Below are 23,291 nucleotides of genomic sequence, written 5' to 3'. Positions count from 1 at the left end.
AGGTTCAAGCCTATTCTTCCAAGTTCACCACTAAACCATGTCACTAAGTGACACATCTAAATGGCCTTTAAACACCTCTAGGGATGGTGACTCATGCTCCTGTCCTGTCTGAGTAGCCCATTTCAATGCCTGACCACTCGTACAGTGATTTTTTTTCCCCTGATATATACTGTGATGATATCTAGCCTAGACCTACCCTGGTCTAATCCAGCAGCAGAAGAAATTTTGCTTCAGGAAAAAACCTGCTGACAACTTATTTTATTGCTAGTCTTATTGTATTGCTAGTCTGAAGTTGCTGCACTTAAGTAATACTCACTGAAAGAATCCCACAAGACAATAGCTCCAAACAACTCTAGGATGTCTTGCTGATGGAGGAGCTGATCCTACTAACACAGACCAGCTGAGCAACAGCATGCTGAAGTTGATGCATGAAGCTGATGTTGTATTTAGACCACATTAATTTTATGTAAATATGTGAAAACAGTGGTCTGCAGGGCCACGTATTAGCCAAATCTGTTGAAAAAATCAAAAGTGAATAATAGAAAGGTGCTTTTTTTTTTTTCTCCCTAAATGGTGATTCTCAGTATTTTGCTCTTTGTAGTCAGCTCAGTATATGCTGTGGGCTCTCAGTATTTCTGAAGCTGTTAAGTTTTTTGCTTATTTTGCTAAGGTACTTTCTAGCTCTCCTAAGAAATCTGGTGTCTTGCTACCTTGATAAAAACCCCTGTTGGTTGGTGGTTTTTGGTTGTGTGGGATTCTTTTAATGTGGAAGTTATATGTTCTAATTTTTAAACAGTTGAGGCAAAGCTATTAACTGTTAATACAGAAATCCCTACATGGTCCACTAAAGATTGCAACTGTACATTGTGACTTGTTGAAAATGTTCTGAGGTACAGTTATGAAAATAATGCTTTCTTTTTACTCTTTCTACAGACCATCTAAAATCTGCAAGATTCTTCAGAGACATTTAGACCCTACTAGTGTCCTACTATTGCAGAAGTTGCAGTTTACCATTTTGAATATTCTTCACATTTTTTCAGGTTGGTCACCACAATAGCAACTGCACTATGTCTGTTAATGCTACAATATTAAGCTTTTACTCCAAGCAACCTTTTATGAAATAATTTAATTTGGGTGATGTCAAGCAAGATGAGCATACTAATGCTCAAAACTGAAACCAACAGAGGCACAGGAAAATATTTGATGCAAATTATATCATGTGATGATTTCTTTGATTTCTTTCTGGAGTGATCATGTTGATTCAAAGTCTCAGTGGAAGCAGAAGATCTTGCAGCTCGTCGTCTCTCATTTTTAGCTGTGTGCTCTTTCCAGTCACAGGAAGACCTCTTTTTTTTTTATAGATTTTTTTTTTTTTGTGGGGGTCAATTTGATTTGCAAACACAGCAGAAGACTGTATACATATTTGGGTTTTGACTTAGCTTTTTTTACTGGATGTTATTCTGCCAGGCTACTGATTTCAGTCAAGTCACAGGTGCTTTTTAGATAAACCACAATTGCCAACAAAACAGACCTGAGAGAAAGGAAAACTGAGGTAACTGTACAAAGGAATTGGTACTTCCCACTTCTGGCCATGCTGAAACAATGGATTAGCTAACTGTAGCTGAATACCTTAATCTTCAACTAACTGTTCAAATTTTTATATTAGGCTTGGTTTTTTCTTTGCATATAGTCTTCTAAGATGAAAGCTTTAAGAAAGGCTCTGTATTGATGTAAGGGTGTAATTTAATTTTATGTTTTCCTTGGGGAAACCACGGAAAACTTTTCAGACTTCATATTTTAACCCAACTGTGCACAGAATTTGTTTTCAAAGAGAAATTAGGAGGCAGTAATCTGCCATTCTAGAGCAAGGGATAAGTTTTATACCAACTTAATTTCCAAACAAAACATAAAATGTAATTACAGCACATTTTTGACTAGCTTCTCAAATCTCATGTGATTTGTGTGGTTCCTGAAGAATAAGTGATTCTGAAAATGTGTGTCAGGTTCCTGGGATGTGTCTTTGACCTCTTGTAATGATTTGAGCCACATCACATGTCTGAGACTATTATGAGCAATGCTGGCAACATGACAGAAAATGGGCATTGCTGGAATAACACTTGTGAGGTGTTTGTGGAGTGGAGGCCGGGCTCTCTCTTTTTCTTGTTTAGTTTTTCATGCAGTGGTTTCCTGTATGGATCTTGGTCAGGGTTCCCCCCTCCTTTTTTTTTTTCTTCCCTTTTCCCTGTCTCTTTTGGTATAACCTGGCATCTCTGCAGTAGAGTAGTAAATCATATTGTGTAACTCAAGCTCTCCACTTTCCTTTTTTTTTTTTTTTTTTCTTTCCTTTCACTCTCCCACCAGTCAGGGAGAGGTGGAGAGCAGGAGAGGGAAGGAGGAGGAAGGGGTGGGAAGCTGGGGAGATGCAGCTGAGTTAGGAATGCCTTAGGTGATCACTAAAACTCATTCACCCTTCAACAGCCCCATGTTGTGGACTAAAAAGGATTACACCAAAAGAGATAGGAGAAAGGGAAAAAGAAAAGGAAAAAAAGTACATGACCAAAATTCGTACAGGAAACCTCTGCAAGAAAAATGAAACTGGAAAGAGAGAGAGCCCAGCCCCACCCCACTGGTGAAGGTTATTCCAGCAACACCCATTACTGTCATGGTGTCAGCATTGCTCAGAATAGTGTCGGATATATGATGCATCTCAAACCATCACACCTTTATTTATTGAGACAACTGTGATTAAGGAGAGAAAGTTTTGTCATTCTTATTTCAATACTCTGGTCATAGGAGTGTTTCTTGATTTGGTTTACATTACTGAGTTGTACTGTATTACTTCTGTGAGCAAAGTTTGATTGCTTTAGAAGCAGTGGTGAATATTTATGATTCTTCCTTCCTGACTTCTTGAAGCAAATGTAGAGGAAAAATAAAGGGGAAAAAAATGAATGTGATACTTCCATAAACCAGAATTCAACTGTCAAGCCCAAAGTCTTCCTTCTGTGCTATGTACAAACTTAGTACATTCAGGGATGTAGGGGCTGTAAGCTTGTGTACAAACTTCTCTATGGAGGATCAGATAATAAACATCCCCTGTGTAGATTCTTTATCCTTAGATATGCAAAAAGTCCGTGTAATGCTATTAACCTTCCGTTGAAGCCAGGGTTTGAAACTTATTAGTTGCTGGAGGGTTAGTAGTATCTTGATGTCTCCAAAGCAAAATGGGATCGGGGACAAAGCCTGAAGAAGAGACAGACATGACTAATATACACAGCTTTTCAAAGTTATGCTTCTTGCTTACAAAGGTCAAAAATGAAGTTTTCCTCTCTGGTTCTGCAGCATACACAGCTGTTTTTATTATTGATCAGGAAAGTGTAATGGAGAACAACGATGGAAATTTAAGCCAAGTGTCTTGCATTCTGCATTGATAAATAAATTTAGCCTGAAATATTTCTCACTGCCTTAACACATATAACTTTATTTGCTTTTAAAAACTTTTCTTCCCCTGACATTATTTGGTTGTTTTATTTTATCTGATTACAGTAATTTATTTACTCTTTAAACTGATTAAACCTGGATTTTTATTTCTTACAGAAGTCCCAGCTGTCAGTGGCAGCCTTTTTTGTGTTGTTACAAAGTGTAAAGATGGACTCATGAGTCACTTACTTCTCTCTTTCATTGAAGGAATCACTCTGGTTCAGGATCGTTATCAGGTCTGAGTGGTTTCCACACCTAAAAGTGTTTTTTACAACATGCATTAAACTTTGGAGATGAATGGAAAGTTCTTTTTTTCTGCTGTAAGAATGTCCATTTCTAATTCCATTAAATTTTGTGATACTGCTAATTTAATGAATCAGACTACATTTATACTTTATATCTTCACAGTAACAGCTGTAAAATCAAGCTGTATTATAAACTCCTTGATCAGATTCATTCAAGCTTAAATAGCAATTGTGGTTACCAATTGGTGTCACTCTGTTTTTCTTTAACAGTGCAAGAAATTACCAGCAAGAGAGACTATCATTTGGCATTTAGAGACTCATCTGGAATTGGGAGCAGGTCTTTAGATACCACACACATGTATGCGCACACAGAGAAAATAATGAATTCAAGCTTTAAGTATAGAATTTGCCTCTTAGTAAAATACCTCTTCTAGTTTGTCTACCTGCAACGATGCTTGTTTTGGCTAAACAGGCATCAGAGGCATCACTCATCTCAAAGTAGGCTTTTGTGGAACAAATCCATTTCTGTAGTCACCACAATTCCATGGTCTATTTCTGAAAATATCAAAAACACCCTTCCAAATTTAGAAACGTGAATACTCAGGAGAAGAGATAGAAATTCTTTGGATATGGATATCAAGGTATTTTGGTTTGCTGACTGGAAACTGATGCTACTTAGAACAATTTTTTTTTTGGGAGAGGTGTAAGATAAAAATCATCATCCTAAAATAAAATAAAAAAAAAACCCACACAACAAACACACACCCTCCCAACCCAATATAAAATCTAATTATTAAATTTCAAATGAAGTTGTTGGCATTTCTGTTAATGAAGGAATCTAGTCTAGATCAAGTTCAGTTATTAGTATACAGAACTTCAATCTTTAAACATTCTTTGATTCTTCAAGATCTGTTGCCCAGTTGCAGTTACAAATACACTGAGTGAAAGACCTTACCCCTATTCTCATTCGAAAGTATGCATCATCTGGTTGTAAAGAACTGCTGTTTCAAACTATTGCTTGTTATTATATTATTGCATGATGTCATGAATTTGCTAACTATATTATCATTGTGTTTTGCAGGATATTGAAAGAATGTGGCCTGTTTTCAACAGTGGGGATTGTGAGAGTAGGGCATTTATAAACCAAAAACTTTTCAGCACTTTGGAGAGCTTCCTGAGAGCCTTGCAGAAAACCAGCAATGACAGCTGTGAATGTCAGCTAATGTTGGAACACATCCAGAGACAACTGCAAATGTAAAGCCTTTTACATTTTGGTACCCTAAATAGCTCTTGTTAGAGATGTTAGTTTGTGCACATGTCTGTATTTACAGGTGAAATGCTGTTAAAATCTCTTTAAACTTTTCTCTCAATTATCTGAAGGTTGAGGGGATACAATGCACAAATTAAGTAATTTAGCAAAATCTGGATATTTCTAAATGTGCTTACAATTTTGCTGAGCAATTGCAGGAGATTTTGCAGAGAAGGGTCATGAGGATGATTAGAGGGCTGGATCACCTCTCCTAGGAAAGTTGGGGCTATTCAGTCTGGAGAAGAGAAGGCTCTGGGGAGACCTTACTGTGACCTTCCAATATCTGAAGGGGGCCTACAAGAAAGCTGGGGAGGGACTTTTTAGGGTGTCAGGTAGTGATAGGACTAGGGGGAATGAAGGTAGATTCAGATTAGATGTTAGAAAGAGGTTCTTCACCATAAGGGTGGTGAGACATGAGAACAGGTTACCCAGGGATGTGGTGGAAGTCCCATCCCTGGATGGTTTTAATGCCAGGCTGGATGTGGCTCTGGGCAACCCGATCAAGTGGAAAGTGTCCTTGCCCATGGCAGGGGAGTTGGGACTGGATGATCCTTGAGGTCCCTTCCAATCCTGACAATTCTGTGATTCAACATCAAGTAATTTCAGCTATTTCCTACTCACAAGGAAAATGAGATTTTAAGTAAATTAATAAAAATGTTACTAAAGAGTATTTCAAACTTACTGCCGGTTAGAAGTTGTCCTTGTTTGACTGTTGTATTGTTTTCCTAATGGGCATGAAAGGTTTCTGTGAATTATGGTAATAACACACAAGAATTTGAGCTTAAATGCTGCTCTTAAGGACCATAGACTCATGTCCAGTTTCTGAATGGTGAATAATATCTGATGTGCCTATACTCTATATTACTTAAATTACAATTAGATAAATATTATTGCTCCTGAACTGCAGTGCTTTGTGTCTCTAGGTTTTAAAAATATGTATTCAGTAAGGAACATGAGGGTGAGGCATAGTTAGACCTGTGAACTAGACCTGCCTAGACCTGCCTACTTGCTAAAGCACCTGACCATCATGGAAAGACTCTACATTTGCTGTGTCATTTAGGCGTGAAATATGATGATCCCTGCACCATATAAGTACAGCATGAGAAGGTCTGTGGAGCTGCTTACTGCATGCAGAGCATGTGCACAGAGAGCATAATGTGACCCTTATGCCTCATTTAGGGACTTTCACTATTCGTGTTATTCTTTATGTACATAATAATATTAATGACTTAGTTCTTATAATTTGTGAAACTTAGACTGTCATTTCAGGGTGGCTGAAAATTTGGAGCTACAGTTCTCAGAAAATCCAGCAACAGCTTTTCTCAACAATTTTAATCTTTTGAATGGTGGGTTCCAGTGTTCTTCACTTCTTTGCAAGTTATTGCTGTGTAACTTCATGGGACAGTAACTGTTTTGTTGTGTTTCAAATGTTAAAGGGACAGTGCTTATGGGCACTGCTGATTTAATGCTATGTATTTTCTTTGCACACCTGCACATACATGTGCTTGATTTTGCACAGGACAGCATAGTTGGACTAAAGAAGGACTAAAGGTTGTGTCACTAATTTCAGTTGTTCTCATAACATGGGAATGTGGGAAAACATGAGCTATTATAGCATAATACAAGCAAAAGTACAAGCCCTTCAAGTCTGCCAGGAGGACCTTTACATTTGAAGTAAAAGTGAATTACAAAATAGGAAGTTTTTTATGTCCTTTACCACCCCTCAGAATAATTGTTGTGAAAATGATACAGTCTATGGGCAAATTAATTAAGGAGATTGGTACTGTTGGCAGTATTTTGATCTTAAACATGTTTTTCAAAAGAAAAAATTCTATGATTCTACAATTTTCTTCTTTCCAGACGTGAAAGTCAAAGAGTGTGTGCAGAACCTTACTCAGCTAAGACTGGACATTGTTTCTTCTGTCAATGTATCTGAAGAAACTATTAGTACCATCTTGGAAGCCAGTATCTCTCATTCAAAGGTAAAAGGTTGAAAAGAAACACTAATGTGCCGACTTACAGCCTGATGTTGCAACTGAAATAGAAGAAATGACCTTGCTTGTGTGGAATCTTATATTTTCACTTGTCACTTCTAGACTATTTTAGGACTTCATAATAATAATGCATCAAGACATCAGTTTATAGTAGCATTGGTCTTCTGGTCTAAATGACACTACTTTGCTATTTTCAGCAATGTTTTACCTCTCTGTTTGGACACAGGACTTGAACTTTTTTGTTTATGAAAAGTGTGGCTGTCAGATTGACAATTTAGATGATTATAGTTACTTATAGATGATTTGTTCTTTTGCTTCTTTGGCAGTGTGACTGCCTTTATTGTTCTCTTGTTATTTTGATACCAATAAATGCTAATGAGAGAATTGAGAATTAATCTGGAAGTGATTCAGTTAAATGGGATTCGGTGCACCTTTGGTCTTTTGGAATAATAATGCTAATTGAGTTGTATTTTCAAATTATTTTCTTTCTTGCATTTTTTGCCAAAGTCCTATGCAGAGTTTAGATATATGTACACATACTGAATATTTTGTGTGCTTAAGTGTTTAAATCTTCCCCCAGCCCAACTGGAACATTAAAGCCTATGCCTCTTACTGATTACACAAGATGCACAAGTACTTTTTGAAGTTGTAATTTAGGCATGTCCATTATGTTAATGGTACATACAGCCACTGTCTGATATCCCTAAAAATAGCATCAGGACCTCTGAAGTCCTATATTTCTGTGATTGTATACTTCTGTTGTGCTTGTGTCTGGGATGGTAAGAGGAAGGCTGTAAGTTGTTTGTGCTTATTGCACTTACCCTAATTTCTGCCACAATATTATGCTCTGGCCATGCTCATTGCCATGTGATTAAGTATACTGAAACTGCTCAAAAACTGTAACCTGAAGATTATAAGCATCCATTTACTGAACACAGGAGTTTGGATTAGCTCTGGTACTCGCAAAGCTGCAACAACACCTCAAAGTGACTTAATCTAATGAATAAAACACTGAATAGGTTAAGAGTGGACTGAAATGGTGATATTCCTGTGGGGTTTGAGAAGATAAATTTCAAATAGTGTCAGAGAGTCAAATTTCCTCCACAACACAAAGTCCAAGTCAGTATACTTTATTCTGCTGAGAGAATTATATTTATTCATATTGATACTATTCCTTGTACATGCACCAAAAAGGTGAATATTTAAATGTTCAGAAAAGCGTCTGGAATGACAAAGGGAAAATTCTGTTCCTGAATAAAAAAATAAAATTCAAATGAGTAAGTTGGAAATTAAAATGGTCATAGGAATTAAAAACTAAATTTGCATACATTGACCAATTTTGGCTTCTAATTTGTTTTTTCTTATGATTCCCTCTCTAAAGTACTGTTACTGAGTACAGATACATTCAGTAGAGGCAGTACAGATGGAATGTGTCCTGAGGAGTACAGTGTAGCTCTGGTTACTGTACTTTGGCTCCTACAGGCTCTGAACATGTGATTTTTCTGGACTTACTGCCATTTGCTTTCTTTCAGGCATTTCAGAAGAAAGAGTAGTTATGAATTCTTGAGATATCTGGGCTGCAAGCATTTGTCTTTTGATGGGACACTTGTAGGAAGAAACAAGCTGTCATTATCCAAATAATTTTTGCTGTAGTCTTGTCCAGGGTCTGATTAGGCATTTGTCCCTTTAGCCACTAACACATAAAAACATTTCAAAGGAGTGTTGAACTGAGAAGTGTGAGCTGACTTAGGTTTAGCATTATGCCATACAGGCATCCCTGAATGTTACATTTCTGTGTTCTCAGAAAGAAGAAAGTTTCACGTAGTTTGATTTTAGTGATTCATACCACTAGATTTTGATTTTCAGGTGTTTTTGGAATAAAGATCTATATCTACTGGAGTGGGTATGATCAGCATTGTAAATATGTCTGCTTTTGGTATGAATTCTCATAGAGTGGATGATTGACCTGTGCACAAATGAAAGCAAATCTTTATAAGAAATATACTTCATCTTCATCCAACCCATGACATTTTGTGATTCTGTGATTATTTCAGGTCTGTTGGTAACTGCAAATTATCATGTTCCTGTGACATGACATGAATTCTCACCTTATTGACTATAAAAGGAGTTGATGAATTTCAGAAAGAAATTTTTTTTCATATATGTACATTTTCATAGGTCTTTTACAATGCCTTCGTGGTAGCTTTATCTGGAAGATGTGATGAAGAAGTACTTAGCTTGCTGTTAAATCTACCTGAAAACAGTAAAACTTCCCTGGCAGTGGAAGAATTATGTTCTTTACCAGCACTGGACTTGTACACCATGTTTGTACTGTTTATACAGAATTTGAATTTGCGTCATATCATGTACAAGGTAAGATGCAAAAGACCCAAACATTTGGTTCCTTGTTTTACTTTTTGCAGGTGGTCTAATAATTCTATTATTTCTTCATATGTTCCTGCCCTGTGGAAGATTATTTTGTCTTCATTTTGGTTCACAAAGCAAACACAAAAGTTGAAGAATGGGGTTGTTTCATGCTGATGTGTTCCATTTCTTACTTCCTCACTCAGGAAAACCATCACTGGGAGTTAATTATGAAAACTTCATAGAAAATGCAGGAGGTCAAAGATGTAGTTTTATTAATCTTTGGCAGGGTGTGCAGTTCATGCAGTTGGTCACTTCTAAATTGTGTGTAAAAGACTAAGCTGGCGTCATTAGAACTAAAACAAGCATAGGAGCTCATATGACAAGAACTACAAAATTTTTTTACAGGAAAAATGCATAACACTCTAGAATGCATTTTATTTGCTGTAGAAATCATGTTGCCAGTTCAGGTGGGTCCTTCAGGAAGAAACTTGTCCAGCTCTCAGGATGAGCCTTTCAATAAGGGCAAAACTGTATTTTACACTACCTGAGATAAATGACTCTGACAAGAATAGTACAGTGCCAAAACAGTAATGAAGGGAATGCAGAAGTCTGTAGCAAAACTGTTTTATCTGCACAACTGTAGATAATCTGGGATCTTGTGTGGGGCTTCACTGAGATAATATTTTACTTATAATAGTAAAATCATTGGGTGGAATTTCTGATAGTTAGCAGATGTTTATTTCAGTTCTTTGGGGATAATTGATTTACAGAACATATAATGTTGTACGTATAAATTGTCGAATCACAGAATGATAGGGGTTTGAAGGGACCTCCAGTGACCATCTAGTCCACCCTCCCTGTTAAAGTAGGTTTGCCTAGAGCAGGTTGCACAGGAATGTATCCAGGTGGATTTTGAAAGTCTCCAGAGGAGAATCCACAACCTTTCTGGGCAGCCTGTTCTAGTGCTGTGTCACTCTCAAAGTACAAATGGTTTTCCTTATGCTTAGGTGGGACCTTCTGTATTCTAGTTTATGCCCATTGCCCCTTGTCCTATCAGTGGGCACCACTGAAAAGAGCCCAGCCCATTCCTCTCAACACCTGCCCTTTAGATTTTATAAGCATTGATAGGATCCCCTCTCAGTGCGCTATTCTCCAAGCTCCAGATCTCTCAGCCTGTCCTTGTAAGAGATTTGTAGTCCCCTAATCATCATTGTAGTTCTCCATTCAACTCCTGTAGTTCCCTATCTCCCTTGTACTGAGCAGCCCAGACCTAGATACAATACTCCAGCTGATTTCTCACCAGGGCACAGTTGAAAGGGAGGAGAACCGCTGGCCGCACTCTTGATGTGCCCCAAGACACCATTGCACAAAGGCACATTGCTGACTTTCACCACAGTGAACTCCGAGGTCCTCTGCAGAGCTCTTTTCCACCAGGTCAACTGTACTCATGCATGGGGTTATTCCTGCCTTGTTGTAGGGACTCTACACTTGCCTATGTTGAATTTAATGAGATTAATCTCTGGCCAGCAATCCAGCCTGTCCAGGTCTTGCTGAATTTCAGCAGACTTCTATTGTGTCATCCACTCCTTCCAGTTTTGTGTTATAAGCAAGCTTGCTGAGAGTACACTCTGTTCCTTCATTGAGGTCATTGATGAAGATACTGAATTAGATTGGACCCAATACTGACCCCTGGGGAACACCATTAGCTACAAGCCTCCAACTAGACTGCTCCACTGATCACAACCCTCTGAGCTCTGTCATTCAACCAGTTCTGAATCCAATTCAATGTCCACTCATCTAACACCCACTTCATAAGCTTATCTATGAGAATGTTATGGGACACAGTGTCAAAAGGTTAGCTGAAGTTACAGTAGACAACATCCACTGCTCTCCCCCCACCTACCTAGCTAGTCATGCAATCATAGAAAATTATCGTATTGGTCAAGCATGACTTCCTCTTCATGAATCAGTGCTCATTACTCCTAATACTCTTTTTTTTTCCTCCATACATTTAGAGATAACCTGCTCCACCACCTTTCCAAGTGTGCCAATGAAGTTGACTGGCCTTACAGTTTCCCAGTTCAGGGAGGAAGAATATTTTGTTCTAATGTCATACATACCAGGTTATATTCTGGGTTCTGCATGCACAGTTAAACAGGTTGGCCACACACTTTTTAAAACCATGACGATTTCCCAGAAGAGGTTAAGGTACGAGAGGGAAAAGAAATGATTTATGATTTATTAGTGAACATAAAGGAGGTAAAAAAAATAACCCCCAAAATATTAGTGCTTATTCTGGTGCGGTTCTCTACTTAACCCTACTGAAGCATAATGAATTCCTAACAAAGACTAAAAAATGTTAGCTCATTCTAAATCACTATGGAAGTTCTGCTCATTTTTACACTGCTGGTTTTTTGATTTTTTTCAATGTGTAAGAGCAGATGAAAGCTGAGAAGGAAATTAAGCACAGACATTATTATATCAGGAAATCAAAGAAAGGTGAATAAAATAAAGATAATTAGAGGAAGCAGATGAAAGTATATAATGAGATTATATTTTTATTATCATGCATAGGCAAGTTACCATAAATCAGTTTGTATTATCATATCATCTAAATAACCTATGAAAACAAAGGAAATAAGAGGGAAACTTCACAATGCCAAAAAATGCATGTTGGAATTGGCAAACAGCCAATTGAACTTCAGTCAAGTAGGGAATGAAATACACAGAACTATTTCAGGTAAAAGGCAGTGCATATGAAAAATCCAAAAGGAAAAACAATGTGACAGGAAAGTTCTTTGTCTAATAAGCTTCCTAAAGGAACTAAACTGGTTCCTAGATTTAATTTAACTTGATTTGTTTGTAAAATATTTAACTGTTGCATTGAGCATTTTGAACCTGCTGAAGAAGTATATTTGCACTGAATTCCAAAGAGGAAGGACGTTGCAGATCTCATTAGCATCTTGGATAGAAGATCTCTCTTCCGATTGGCAGATATAAACATGTTCTCTGGATTTCAATTCCTGATTTACCGTAGAACAGAGAATTTTTCTTTAGCCGAATTTGAGGGTAACTGGAGAGTTATACTAAAAGTTTTGTTAAACATGGTTTGCAGAAACATTGTATAATGTTTTAGAAAAAGACTGAATATTCTTGAGTGTTTCATTGAAACATTAAAATTTGTTTCTAATTAGAATTTATTATGATCTTTCATTCTTTTCCAAGGTTAAGATACCATCTGAGGTAGGCAACATATTAAACATGCTACTGGATGTGGTTTCTAGTATCAACTCTCTTCTCAATAAAGTCCACCATGTCATGGAAAACCTTCCAGTGTTCCTCCAAGGAATTAAAAATATTGGTGTGTCTGACATCTCTGCATTACAGCAGGTATGTGCATAACTTCAGTATGCATGGTTAATTCTAATTGTGAGGTGCTCTGTTAGGAATGTGTAATTGGTAAGGACGAACATTACCAGAAATTGTTTCCATGAAAGTTGGGAGCTTGGAGAGAAGAGAATCCATAGACCCTGAGAAGATTCATTTGGTCTCTTTCAAGACCTCTGGTAGTCCTGAGACTATCGATGTATTATCTCTGTCATCTCATTTTTTGTTAACTTACGAGATCTTAGCCCAAGTTAACACTGTGTTAGGTTACTGATTAATAATATAGTGTATTATCTGTGATTTGGAGATAGGCATGCCTTTTCTATTTTTTTTTTCCTAATGAGCAGATCATATGTTGTTTATAAGAAATAGCCTTACCATTTTAAAGGATAAGATTTCACTTGCAGTTCTGGTATTTGCTTGACATTTAAAAAAAGTCATGAGATGTGATTGAGAATATTTCTTTTATTCCTGACGTTAAAAGCAATGCCATTTGTGCACCTATACAGCTAGCACAGTGATGGATCAAGTATTAAAAAAAATCAGAAAAAAAATTTTCTTTTTCTAAGAAAGAATTTTGTAAGAAGACTCAACCCCTATGGCCCTAACTTCTGGATTAGCTGTCCTATGTGGAAATCTTTGAATTGGATCTGGTTCTGTAATTGCAAAACTCTAAAAGATCCCTCTGGTAAATGGGCAAAATGGATTTGTGACTACAGTACAGAGTAAACACTGCCTTAAATACTATTTTACCTAGAGTTATGAACCCTAAGATCTTCTAACCTTTGTGACAAAGAGGCATGTTGCAAAATGGTTTGGGTGCATATTCATTTTAATTTGGGGCCATTTTCTTTGGGGTACCTCAAAAACTACTCCAAATCTCAGTTTATTTGATTGAAGAACATCTCAAAAGGTCTTGTACAGAAATGTTTGTAAGGGAGCAAATCGATCAGCAGAGGGCAATCTGGTCACAGTATTAATGCTCCATGGCAACCTATGCTATCCTTTATTATAAAATAGATTTAACCTGGGAATGTTTGTTCCTTTTTACCTGCTAAATTCTTTGGTCACTTTTCCTGGCATACTCTTTATTATATTTGGTTTTGGTAATTCCTTTTTTCTTGAGAAATCGTAGTTAGGTTTTGTTGCCTCGTAATTTGTGGAGGATTTAAAAAGTTGTTGTCTATTTCTTTTGTTAATTATTAAATGTTCAATGTTTTGAAGGACTCTTCTTTCACTGCATATTTGCTCTCATTTTTTAGACTAGGAAAAGCATCTTTTCCTTTTCAGGTTTGACTGGACATTTTTTTTTTTTTTTAATAATACATTTAATTACTGATTTATTTTTCTAGTGGCTAAACTTTAGTTACTGAATAAGTATGCTACTAAAGTGCAGATATTGCTTATATGCTTTTCTCTTTTAAATATTTTCTTCTATTTCAAAACCCCCTGTATATTTTCATAAAAACTAATAGCCAAGTAGTTCAGTGACCTTGGAAGATTGTAAAGTATGCAAAGCTTTTTAAAGGAAAAATATAAACTGGTGTAAAACACATTGTCTCCTTCATTAACTTCTAAATGAAAAAAAATTTAAAAAAATATAATGAAAAAAATAATTGCCAATTATGCGTGTGGATTTTTGTCTAAAATATGGAATGAAAACCAAGAAATACCTTTGAAATATCTGTAAAATGTGAGTTTGAATTGGTCTGCTGCATGTTGTGTAATAAAAGATGATATAAACATTTTAAATTTGCCAACCAGTAGTAATTGGAATACAGAGCCACATCCTACTGTTAACCACATGGATTGAATGGATAGCTCCCTGAGGAAAAACACTGCTGATTTCCATAATGATTTTTGCTTATTTGCTGTTTAAAATTATTTGCTTATGCATCCGTAGCTCATTTTTGGTCACCTGTGAATAGATAACCTGGCGGGGGCTTCCTGAGTTATTGAACATTGTCAGTTGTAAAAGATGGCCTCGTTCTTTAGTCCCTCCACTAGCTTGAACAAATGTTCTGTTGAACTATCATTACTGAAAAGCCTCCAAGTGTCATAAAATTTATCCATGGCTAGTATGTTTACTCTTGTATCAAAAAATATTCTGCAGCTTTTATAACTTCTCTGACTTGTTCATGTGTTTATAGAAGGCCTTCAGTCATAGTTCTTCTTTGTTTAGATAGCTTAAGCTGTTTATTTGGTTTGTTTTGGTTATATTTTTTTGTATAGAATACATAGAATAAACCAGGTTGGAAGAGACCTTCAAGATCATCGCGTCCAACCCATCAACCAATCCAACCCACCTAAACAACTAACCCATGGCACCAAGCACCCCATCAAGTCTTCTCCTGAAAACCTCCAATGATGGTGACTCCATCACCTCCCCAGGCAGCCCATTCCAATGTGCAATCACTCTCTCTGTATAAAACTTTTTCCTAACATCCAGCCTGAACCTCCCCTGGCACAGCCTGAGACTGTGTCCTCTTGTTCTGGTACTGGCTGCCTGGGAGAAGAGACCTTTTTCTTTTATAACAGGCTCTCAGTTGTCTCAGACATCCTAGTGTCATCCTCGTGTACTGTGTTAAGACTAATTTTGTATGTTTGGAACAGGAAATATGTATATTTTGGGGAGGGGGAGGGGGATTATATCTGATGACTCCTGTAGTTTGGCTTACTCATGTCTATGCCTATTAAAAGGACATTCTTAATCTTGCTTTCACCTTTTCATAAGCTGCATACATTTTTGTGCCTTACTTGATCACGATCAGTGATATACTCAGGTAAGCTTCACTTTATAACAGCATCTCATGATTCCAGTTGCTAAATAATGTTTTACACTGGTTGTCTTTATATCCAGTTTACTTTAAATTAGGTAATTTGTTTCTTGCCATATTGCATTCTGATCATCTTTTCTCCTGCAATGCCTTTGGTATTAAATTATAGGCAAATTTCAGTAATTTGCTTCTTTCAGGGCTAAAAAAATTTGTCACAGTGGATCTAAGATCAGTCTCACAGGAATAACACTAGTAACTTCTTGGCGAACCAGCATTTTGTTTCCTTTTAACAGGGTCCCTGCAATATCTTAATGCCATTTTTTTACACCTCACATAGTTGTTAGATTAATGATGATTGTTGTGGTTTAAGCCCCCCTAACTGGCACCAAAGCATTATGAAGCTGCTTGCTTACTCCTAAGCCCCTCCAATGGGATGGGGAGGAGAAAATACCACAAAAGGCTTGAGAACTCACCATTAATGCTCATGGGCATAAGACAGACTCAACCTGGGGAAACAAAATCAATTTAATTTGAACCAGAAATCCATCACAAATTTATCAAGTGAATCAGAGCAGGACATGGAGAGATACAATCAGATCTTAAAGCTACCTTCTTCCCACCCCTCCCCTCTTCCTATGCCAAACTCAGCTACCTTCTCCCCCACAGAGGCACAGAGGGGCAGGGAATGGGGGCTGTGGTTAGTTCCAGTATGGTCCATATTGTTTCTTCTGCTCCTTCCTCTTCAGTGGTAAAACTCCCCACAGGCCTTGCATGTGGCAACATGATGTTTCTCCCACAGGAGACAGCCCTCCACTAGTGTGGATTCCTTCCATGGGCTGCAGTCTTCCCAGCAATGGAGTGCCTCAGTGATGGCTTCCCTCAGCATCTTTTTTGGGAGTAGCCACCTGCTCCAAAGTGGGGTCCTTTGAAGGCTGCAGATGGGACTCCACTGTTGATCTCCAAGGGCTGCAAGGGCTCAGCCTTCTGTCTTACTACTCAAGGCTTCAGCCTTACTTTAGCCGGGAGAAGAAGAGGCTCAGGGGAGACCTTATTGCTGTCTACAACTACCTGGAGGGAGGTTGTAGCCAGGAGAGGCCTCTTCTCCCAGGCAACCAGCACCAGAACAAGAGGACACAGTCTTAAGCTGCGCTGGAGGATGTTTAGGCTAGATGTTAAGAAGTTCTTCATAGAAAGAGTGATTGGCCATTGGAATGGACTGTCCAGGGAGGTGGTGGAGTCACCATCACTGGAGGTGTTTAGGAAGAGACCGGATCAGGTACTTGGTACCGTGGCTTAGTTGATCAGATGGTGTTGGGTGATAGGTTTGACTCGATGATCTCAAAGGTCTTTTCCAACCTGGTTAAGTCTGTTCTGTTCTGTTCTGTTCTGTTCTACTGGCTGAACAAGAATGGCTGTGGTGTACCTCCCTTGATCCTTCCTCACAGACCAATGTGTCCATATTGTTGCCTCTCTCACATCACAGTCTTTTCCAAAACGAAAAGACTTACCCAAGAGGTTTTCCAAACTCTCTCAAAGATGTTATTGCAGAAGTGCTGATTGGTTCAGCTTTTGCCAGAAATGGGGTCCAAATTTGAGCTACAGTAGATTCTTGAAGATCTTTCAGAAGTCATGTCACTAGCCCCCTTGCTCATGATTAAAACCCCAACAGAAAAAAATCCAACACACTGATTAATATTTTCCAGGACAAGAATATTAATTAATTGTTTGAGCTCACCTAGACTAAAGGTAGCATATGTCTTTTTCTGGAAAATGCACTTGCCTTCTCATAAATACATCTTACTGATCTGGAACTATAATATGGTAATGTATTAGGTCCTACTTCTCACATACTTTTTCTCTTTGACTGCTCTTCACTTCAAAATTGTATTGTATATCTTGCCTTGTTAAACATCACAATGAGATAACCATTATCTCCTGGAGCATTATGTGACTCATTCTTGATTATAAATGGTTCTTCTGATTTTCATTCAAATGTTACCATCTGAATTTTATAGGCTTCTGAAAAATTCTTTGACACAGTTGCCAATTTTGTGATTCCCTCCTGATTCTTTAATTTCTTTACACTAAAGACTTTGTTTTGTTTAGGACTCTACCCAGAAGTAAGAGTATCTATTTCAGTGAGTATGTTTCTTTTTAGCCCTTTTGCTTCATCAAATAGTGAATTATCTTGCACCTCCTTGTAGTTTTCCCAGAAAATTGCTTTTTTTTTTCTTTTCTTTCTTAATGTAATGATCCTAAATAAATTGTAGTTTTATGTACAATTTGCAATCTGTCATGACATTTAGATGTCTTTTGTAGAATAGCTTATGTTTATACGCCACATGAATTATTTGATTTGACTAATATTTGTGGTTTTAAAGCATACAACTATCTAATCAGGTCAGAAGCTCCTATGCTATGAGGGGTTTGCCCCCATTTGAGAATCCAGTTCCTAATACCATTTTAACCTTCAGTACAAGTGTTCCTCTTCCATGAATTTGTTGAGGAGAATGACTTGACTCATTAATTTATTTGTAGGAGGCTGCTTATTTGGATCCATTTAATTTAAACTAGAACAACTGGATCAAAGATAATTTTTTTTTTTTTTTGTCAACATCCATCCTGTATGGTTCTATTTTATCAAAGCCAAATTTTGGGAAACATATCTTATTGAGTCTGTGGATATTTAGTTGAAAGACAGTAAGTAGATTGAGTCTGTTGGTGGCAGCTTACAGCATAAATATTCATTATTTGAATTTCAAGTTATTTTGATTTGAACTGGAATTAATTAGCAACTTTGTGCTCTTTGACTGAAATAAGCCTCATTTATCCTTCTAGTGCAAGTAGTCACTAATACGTATTCAAACCCACTTTTATTTATCATTGTGCATAAATAAAGTTTATTCCTGCAGTAAAGTTCATGCCTGCAGATTAATTCAAGAGCTGTGGATGATAGCATTTTGAAATATCGATATTATTTATTTACTATGCTGTATACTGAAACTGCAGGTTTTGCAGTCAGATTTTGGGAGCAGCCAACACTGAGTTTTAAATTACACTAATAGTCCTCCAGTATGACTAAAGAAACACCTGGCACTTCAGTAAATGGATTTATCTTGATAAACATATTTCTAACAGCACAATCCCTAAACTGTCTGTGATTTATTCCTTATGTAAAGTGTGGTACTGCTTTTAAAAATTACTCTTGTGGTTGTGGGGGTTTTTTTGTGTGTGTGTGTGTGGTTTTGTTTTGTTTTAATCCAATGATAAAACGCTAATTCATTTCAGTGTCAAATGTATTTAGTTGACATATCACAGTTGTTTTTCTATTTGCTAGTTGTGCAGTCTTCAAATGATATCTGATAGCCTAGTTATGTTTTTCTTGACAAGTTTCTGCAACAGTAATGAGTACCAGGCAGGCCAATGCATCCTTCAGTTATACTCTAACAGCATAACAGCATGACGTCTTGCAGTTATATCCTCTCTTAGAACTGTGTGGCTCTACAGCCTTACATGAGATGGCAGTTACAACTGAGCATGTTATTTGAAAAATGAAGCTGCACAGAAGACTTTAGTTGTTGTTGTTGTTTTTCTTTGAATGTAGTGGATGATGATGCTTAAGCAGTCAGATGTCAGATTGCTTTTCTCATTAGGAGTATGGTAGTCATGAGCAAATGACAATAGTAAATGCTGGTATGACTCAAGATATACAAAAGTTAACTAGTTAAAAGATGTACTAAAAAAATAAGCTATTTTTTTTCTTCTTACCAACTGTTTTTGCTGGAAACATTCATATGCAATATGGTTTTGATTGTTTTTACTGTCTTTGTGACACAGGAGTAATACACTCTAAGAGCAGACTTTGTGATAACTGACATTGTAATCAAGGAATCTGTAGTCCATTTGTCTTAGTATTTTCATTCCTTTTCTACCTAACTGATGAACAGTATTTGTCAAAGTTTAATGTAGCATAATAAACTGTCTTTCACTGAGTATCCTGGCAACTAAAACTGCATTACCTTGACCCTCCCACATGATAAAGGTGATTAAGAGGACAAAAAAGAGCACAACAGGCCTTCATTCTTGTAGGCAGTTTCAATAGTCTAATTTTGTCAATCTCCTTGGATGGTAATTTTGAGAGGCCCACAGGGCTACCTACTAAAGCTACTAAACGACCTTTTTTTGAGTCTGTATTTCTGGCTTTTTTTTGTTCTAGTTCTTGCAAGGTGGGCAGTTCAGAAGTTCAGCTGTTGGATCCTTGGTGTCTGTAATCAATGCAGTGTGTAAAGAAGAATCTTCATTTTTCAGCAATGCAAACCTGTTCATTGACACACCCAGAACCGTGGGACTCTTGGAGGACAATATGGCAAAATATAGTATTCCTGAAGACTCAAGTAAGAAAAACTGCCAGTCAGAAGTTGCATGTATGCATTTCCTAAATGGAAATGTTTGTATATTGGTTAACATCTCAGAAGACATGATAAACCTGAGAACAAGGGTTGATGAATAGAAATTATGGCAACAAGATAATTGTGGATGCGACAAAAATTATTCTGGTTAATCTCTATCTTTGAAAATTATAAATAAGAATAAAGTAAAAATTAGGACAAAGAATTAGATATTCATATTGATACACTTCTTAAGTTTCTTTCTTTGACTTTCAGCAGGAGCTTAAATGTTTTTGGCCTAGTTTTCCAGTATGTACAACATTTTGTCTTCCTTGAGGAGTTGAAGACATTACATAATACTTCCTCACAGCACTGGAAATGGGATATTTTGAAACCCACTCAATAAATAATAAAACCCCCAAAACACATGAGCTAGGCATGAAAATCTAAATGTCTCTCACAGGAAACTCATTGCCTTTACTTGAGCGCACATTCAGTGGAATATCTTGGAAGCTATTCCATGGATCCTGCTTCTGAAGAACATGCACCCTAACACATTAATAGCTCCATCCAATGTAGGAAAATATTTTTTCAGTGAAAGAATGGAAAAGAGTATCAGTTAGATTTTTCAAATGCAGTAGTTAAGCATCATGACAATTTTTTTTCTGTGTTTTTCATAAGTTCTTATGAAATTATATAAATGCCTGTATTTATGAGAGAATTCATGTATTTATACTTTTTTTCTTAAATAGGAATAGGCAGTTATGGAACAATAGATGGTTGTGAAGTAATTTTTTTTTTTTTAAAGACAAGTCTTCCTGCAGCATTTATTTTGTGGGCAGGGGTTTTATATATCTCTCTTTCCACTCTAAAATGCACTGTTATAACTTGTAGGATAGATGGGGTTCGTAAGTGGCTCCCCACAAATGAGAGAAGCTCTTCAGATTCTGATTAGTTCTTTTCTTGTCTAATGTTTAGAGTTTTGCATCCTCAGCACTATTGTAGATTGTAGTTGAACAGTTTATGTTCAGGGATGACTTAGGGGCAGTTGGACAGTATTTGGCATGGTGGTGTGGCAGATCCTATATTAAGGCTCAAGCTTTAATCTGAATTCAAAAAAGAATCCAACCTCATCTGTGCTGTCTGTCTTAGATGTGAGTCTGTCTTTTGCAGCTCCATTTTGCCTGAAGATTTATCAGGAGATTTTGCAGTCTTCTAATGGGGCTTTGCTATGGACTTTCCTGAAACCTTTATTACATGGGAAGATACTGTACAATTCTAACATCAACATGATTGACCTGGTGATTGAGAAGGTGAGTATTAGAAGGAACACTATTTCTGTTTATTGATTTTTGGTTTATACTTCATTTTAAAGGTCTGCTTCTTTCAGGGTAGATAGAAGCAATTGGATAATTGTCTTTCAGAGAACTGGATTCACCCTGCCCCCTGAGTTCTCAACTTGTTTCTGCTTTCAGCTTACTATTTCTCTTAAATTTTATCCTGCTTGTTACAGCGGTTTCAATTCAGTGTGAAAAGCAGGATTTTGTTCAAGTCCCTTAAAACTTATATAGAGAGATTAAAAGGAACACATTAGCAGAACTGTCATATGAGTCATGTTGTATCAAGGCATAGGATATATGTACTCCAAGTGAGCTTTTGCCCTCAGTATTTTCTTATAATATAAGCAATAATGGCATGGCACAGGGGAAGCAATGCCCCAGGAATGAAAGCCTGTTCTGAGGGAGTCACTGAGCTGCATTTAAAAATAACACCCAACACAACAACTAACTTCCAGTGTACCCTTTCTGATTATGATTCTAACAATAGTAGCATGAAAGACCAGTAGCAGCTGATGACTATTGCTATGCAATAGTTTTACTGAAAGCAGAGCAGCACTTGTAGGTGCTCTGTCTTGAACATAATTATCTACAATGACACATTTGTCACATTTGTTTGGAATTTGGGCACTTGTGTAAGACAAGGGATGTTGACTTATTAAAAATACACATTGGAGTTCTGGGCAAATTTTGCAATTATCTTGCAAGCATATAATTTTTCACCTGATATATTAATTATTGCAAGAATAGTAGTTTATGTTATTTTAAAATCTAGAAAAAAGCATTACTGCTTGTATATGGTATTGAGTAATACAGTTCGGAGTTAAGTTTGCTTGTGGGTTTTTGTTGTTGTTTTTATGGTCTGGAACAATACAGAGATTCTGGTAGATGCCTCTAGCACAATCTTTCATTCTCATTATGTATTCTCAGGCTCACAGAGGCTCCATCACCTTATTGAGGAATCTATTAAATACACTCCCACCCTTCTTCCAAACCTGTAGATCTAAGAAGAGATTATGCATGTGTATCTGTTAATGTGTAGATATGAAAGTAGCAGGAAAGCGTCTTCAAAAATTTTCTTTGCTTATTTTACTACAGAAACCTATCAGATATTGCTGGGACAGAAACAAAATGTAAATGCAAAATAGTGTCCCAGATATCTTGATCAACGCTATAAAAATCTGACCCTATAGCCTTTACACAGCCAAATCTCCTGCTGAAATTAGAAGAGAAGTTTTAATTTCCTTTAGACTGTGTCCACATGGCAGCCATTTACTAGGAGAAAAATAAAAAAGATTCAAGCTCATTCTAAAAGCTTTTCACATAGACTATTTTGTGTCAAAGCAGTGTAATTGATCATTTTTTGATAAATTGTGAGATTGCTGGTTTTACCTTCTGAGAAGTCAGCAGTTCTAATATGTAGAATAACATTTACTATTGACAGGCTGCTGACCAAGAGTAAAACTTTTCAGAGACAACTAGTATGTAGGAGTTCAAAGACCATATGTGTTGTCTTTGATCTTTGCTTTTGCTATTGAACTTTGTGTGTCTCATCAGCTGATCTCATGAAAGTATTTCTTATTTCAAAAGATTCCTTGATTTGATCTTATATTCAGGTAATCACATGGGGACAAATTTGTGGTATTTCCTTGTAATTGCAACAACTTGAATATATACATAAATATAAGTGTTCCAAAGAATATTTATTTTAGTGGTTCTTGAAGTTCTTCTTAAGTAGAGAACTTGAACAGAATTTGTATTAAAAGTCAAAGTCCAACTAGCCATTAGCATAGAACCTCACAGGAGTCACTTTACCATGTAAGATTTAACATTCATCTTGCCCTAGGTTCCGATTCGTACTGTAATCAGTAAAGACTGTATAGGCAAGAACTGAAAAACAAGTCAGTAATGTGATATGCCCCCCAATACTGTCCCAAATTCCAGAAATCTAAGGGTCAAGCTTGCCTAGACTTTACTGCTATGATTTGTTCACTTGCTTTTTGAGCCTAT

The 23,291-nt window shown here is 36.9% G+C and overlaps 1 protein-coding gene across 1 annotated transcript in view; it reads left to right on the top strand.

The window, feature by feature from the left end:
* Nucleotides 1-23,291, top strand: part of ABCA13 (ATP binding cassette subfamily A member 13) — a 155,000-nt gene that overhangs the window by 33,775 nt on the left and 97,934 nt on the right. Inside the window, exons 13-21 of the mRNA XM_054164325.1 lie at nt 934-1,040; nt 3,595-3,713; nt 4,804-4,976; nt 6,301-6,377; nt 6,892-7,013; nt 9,204-9,398; nt 12,618-12,782; nt 19,773-19,950; nt 21,118-21,257. Coding sequence (XP_054020300.1) covers nt 934-1,040; nt 3,595-3,713; nt 4,804-4,976; nt 6,301-6,377; nt 6,892-7,013; nt 9,204-9,398; nt 12,618-12,782; nt 19,773-19,950; nt 21,118-21,257 — 1,276 coding nt within the window. The remainder of the gene's footprint in view (nt 1-933; nt 1,041-3,594; nt 3,714-4,803; nt 4,977-6,300; nt 6,378-6,891; nt 7,014-9,203; nt 9,399-12,617; nt 12,783-19,772; nt 19,951-21,117; nt 21,258-23,291) is intronic.

Source organism: Dryobates pubescens, chromosome 9 (assembly GCF_014839835.1).
Source record: "Dryobates pubescens isolate bDryPub1 chromosome 9, bDryPub1.pri, whole genome shotgun sequence".
NCBI lineage: Eukaryota > Metazoa > Chordata > Aves > Piciformes > Picidae > Dryobates > Dryobates pubescens.
This window is presented reverse-complemented; position numbering and strand designations above follow the sequence as displayed.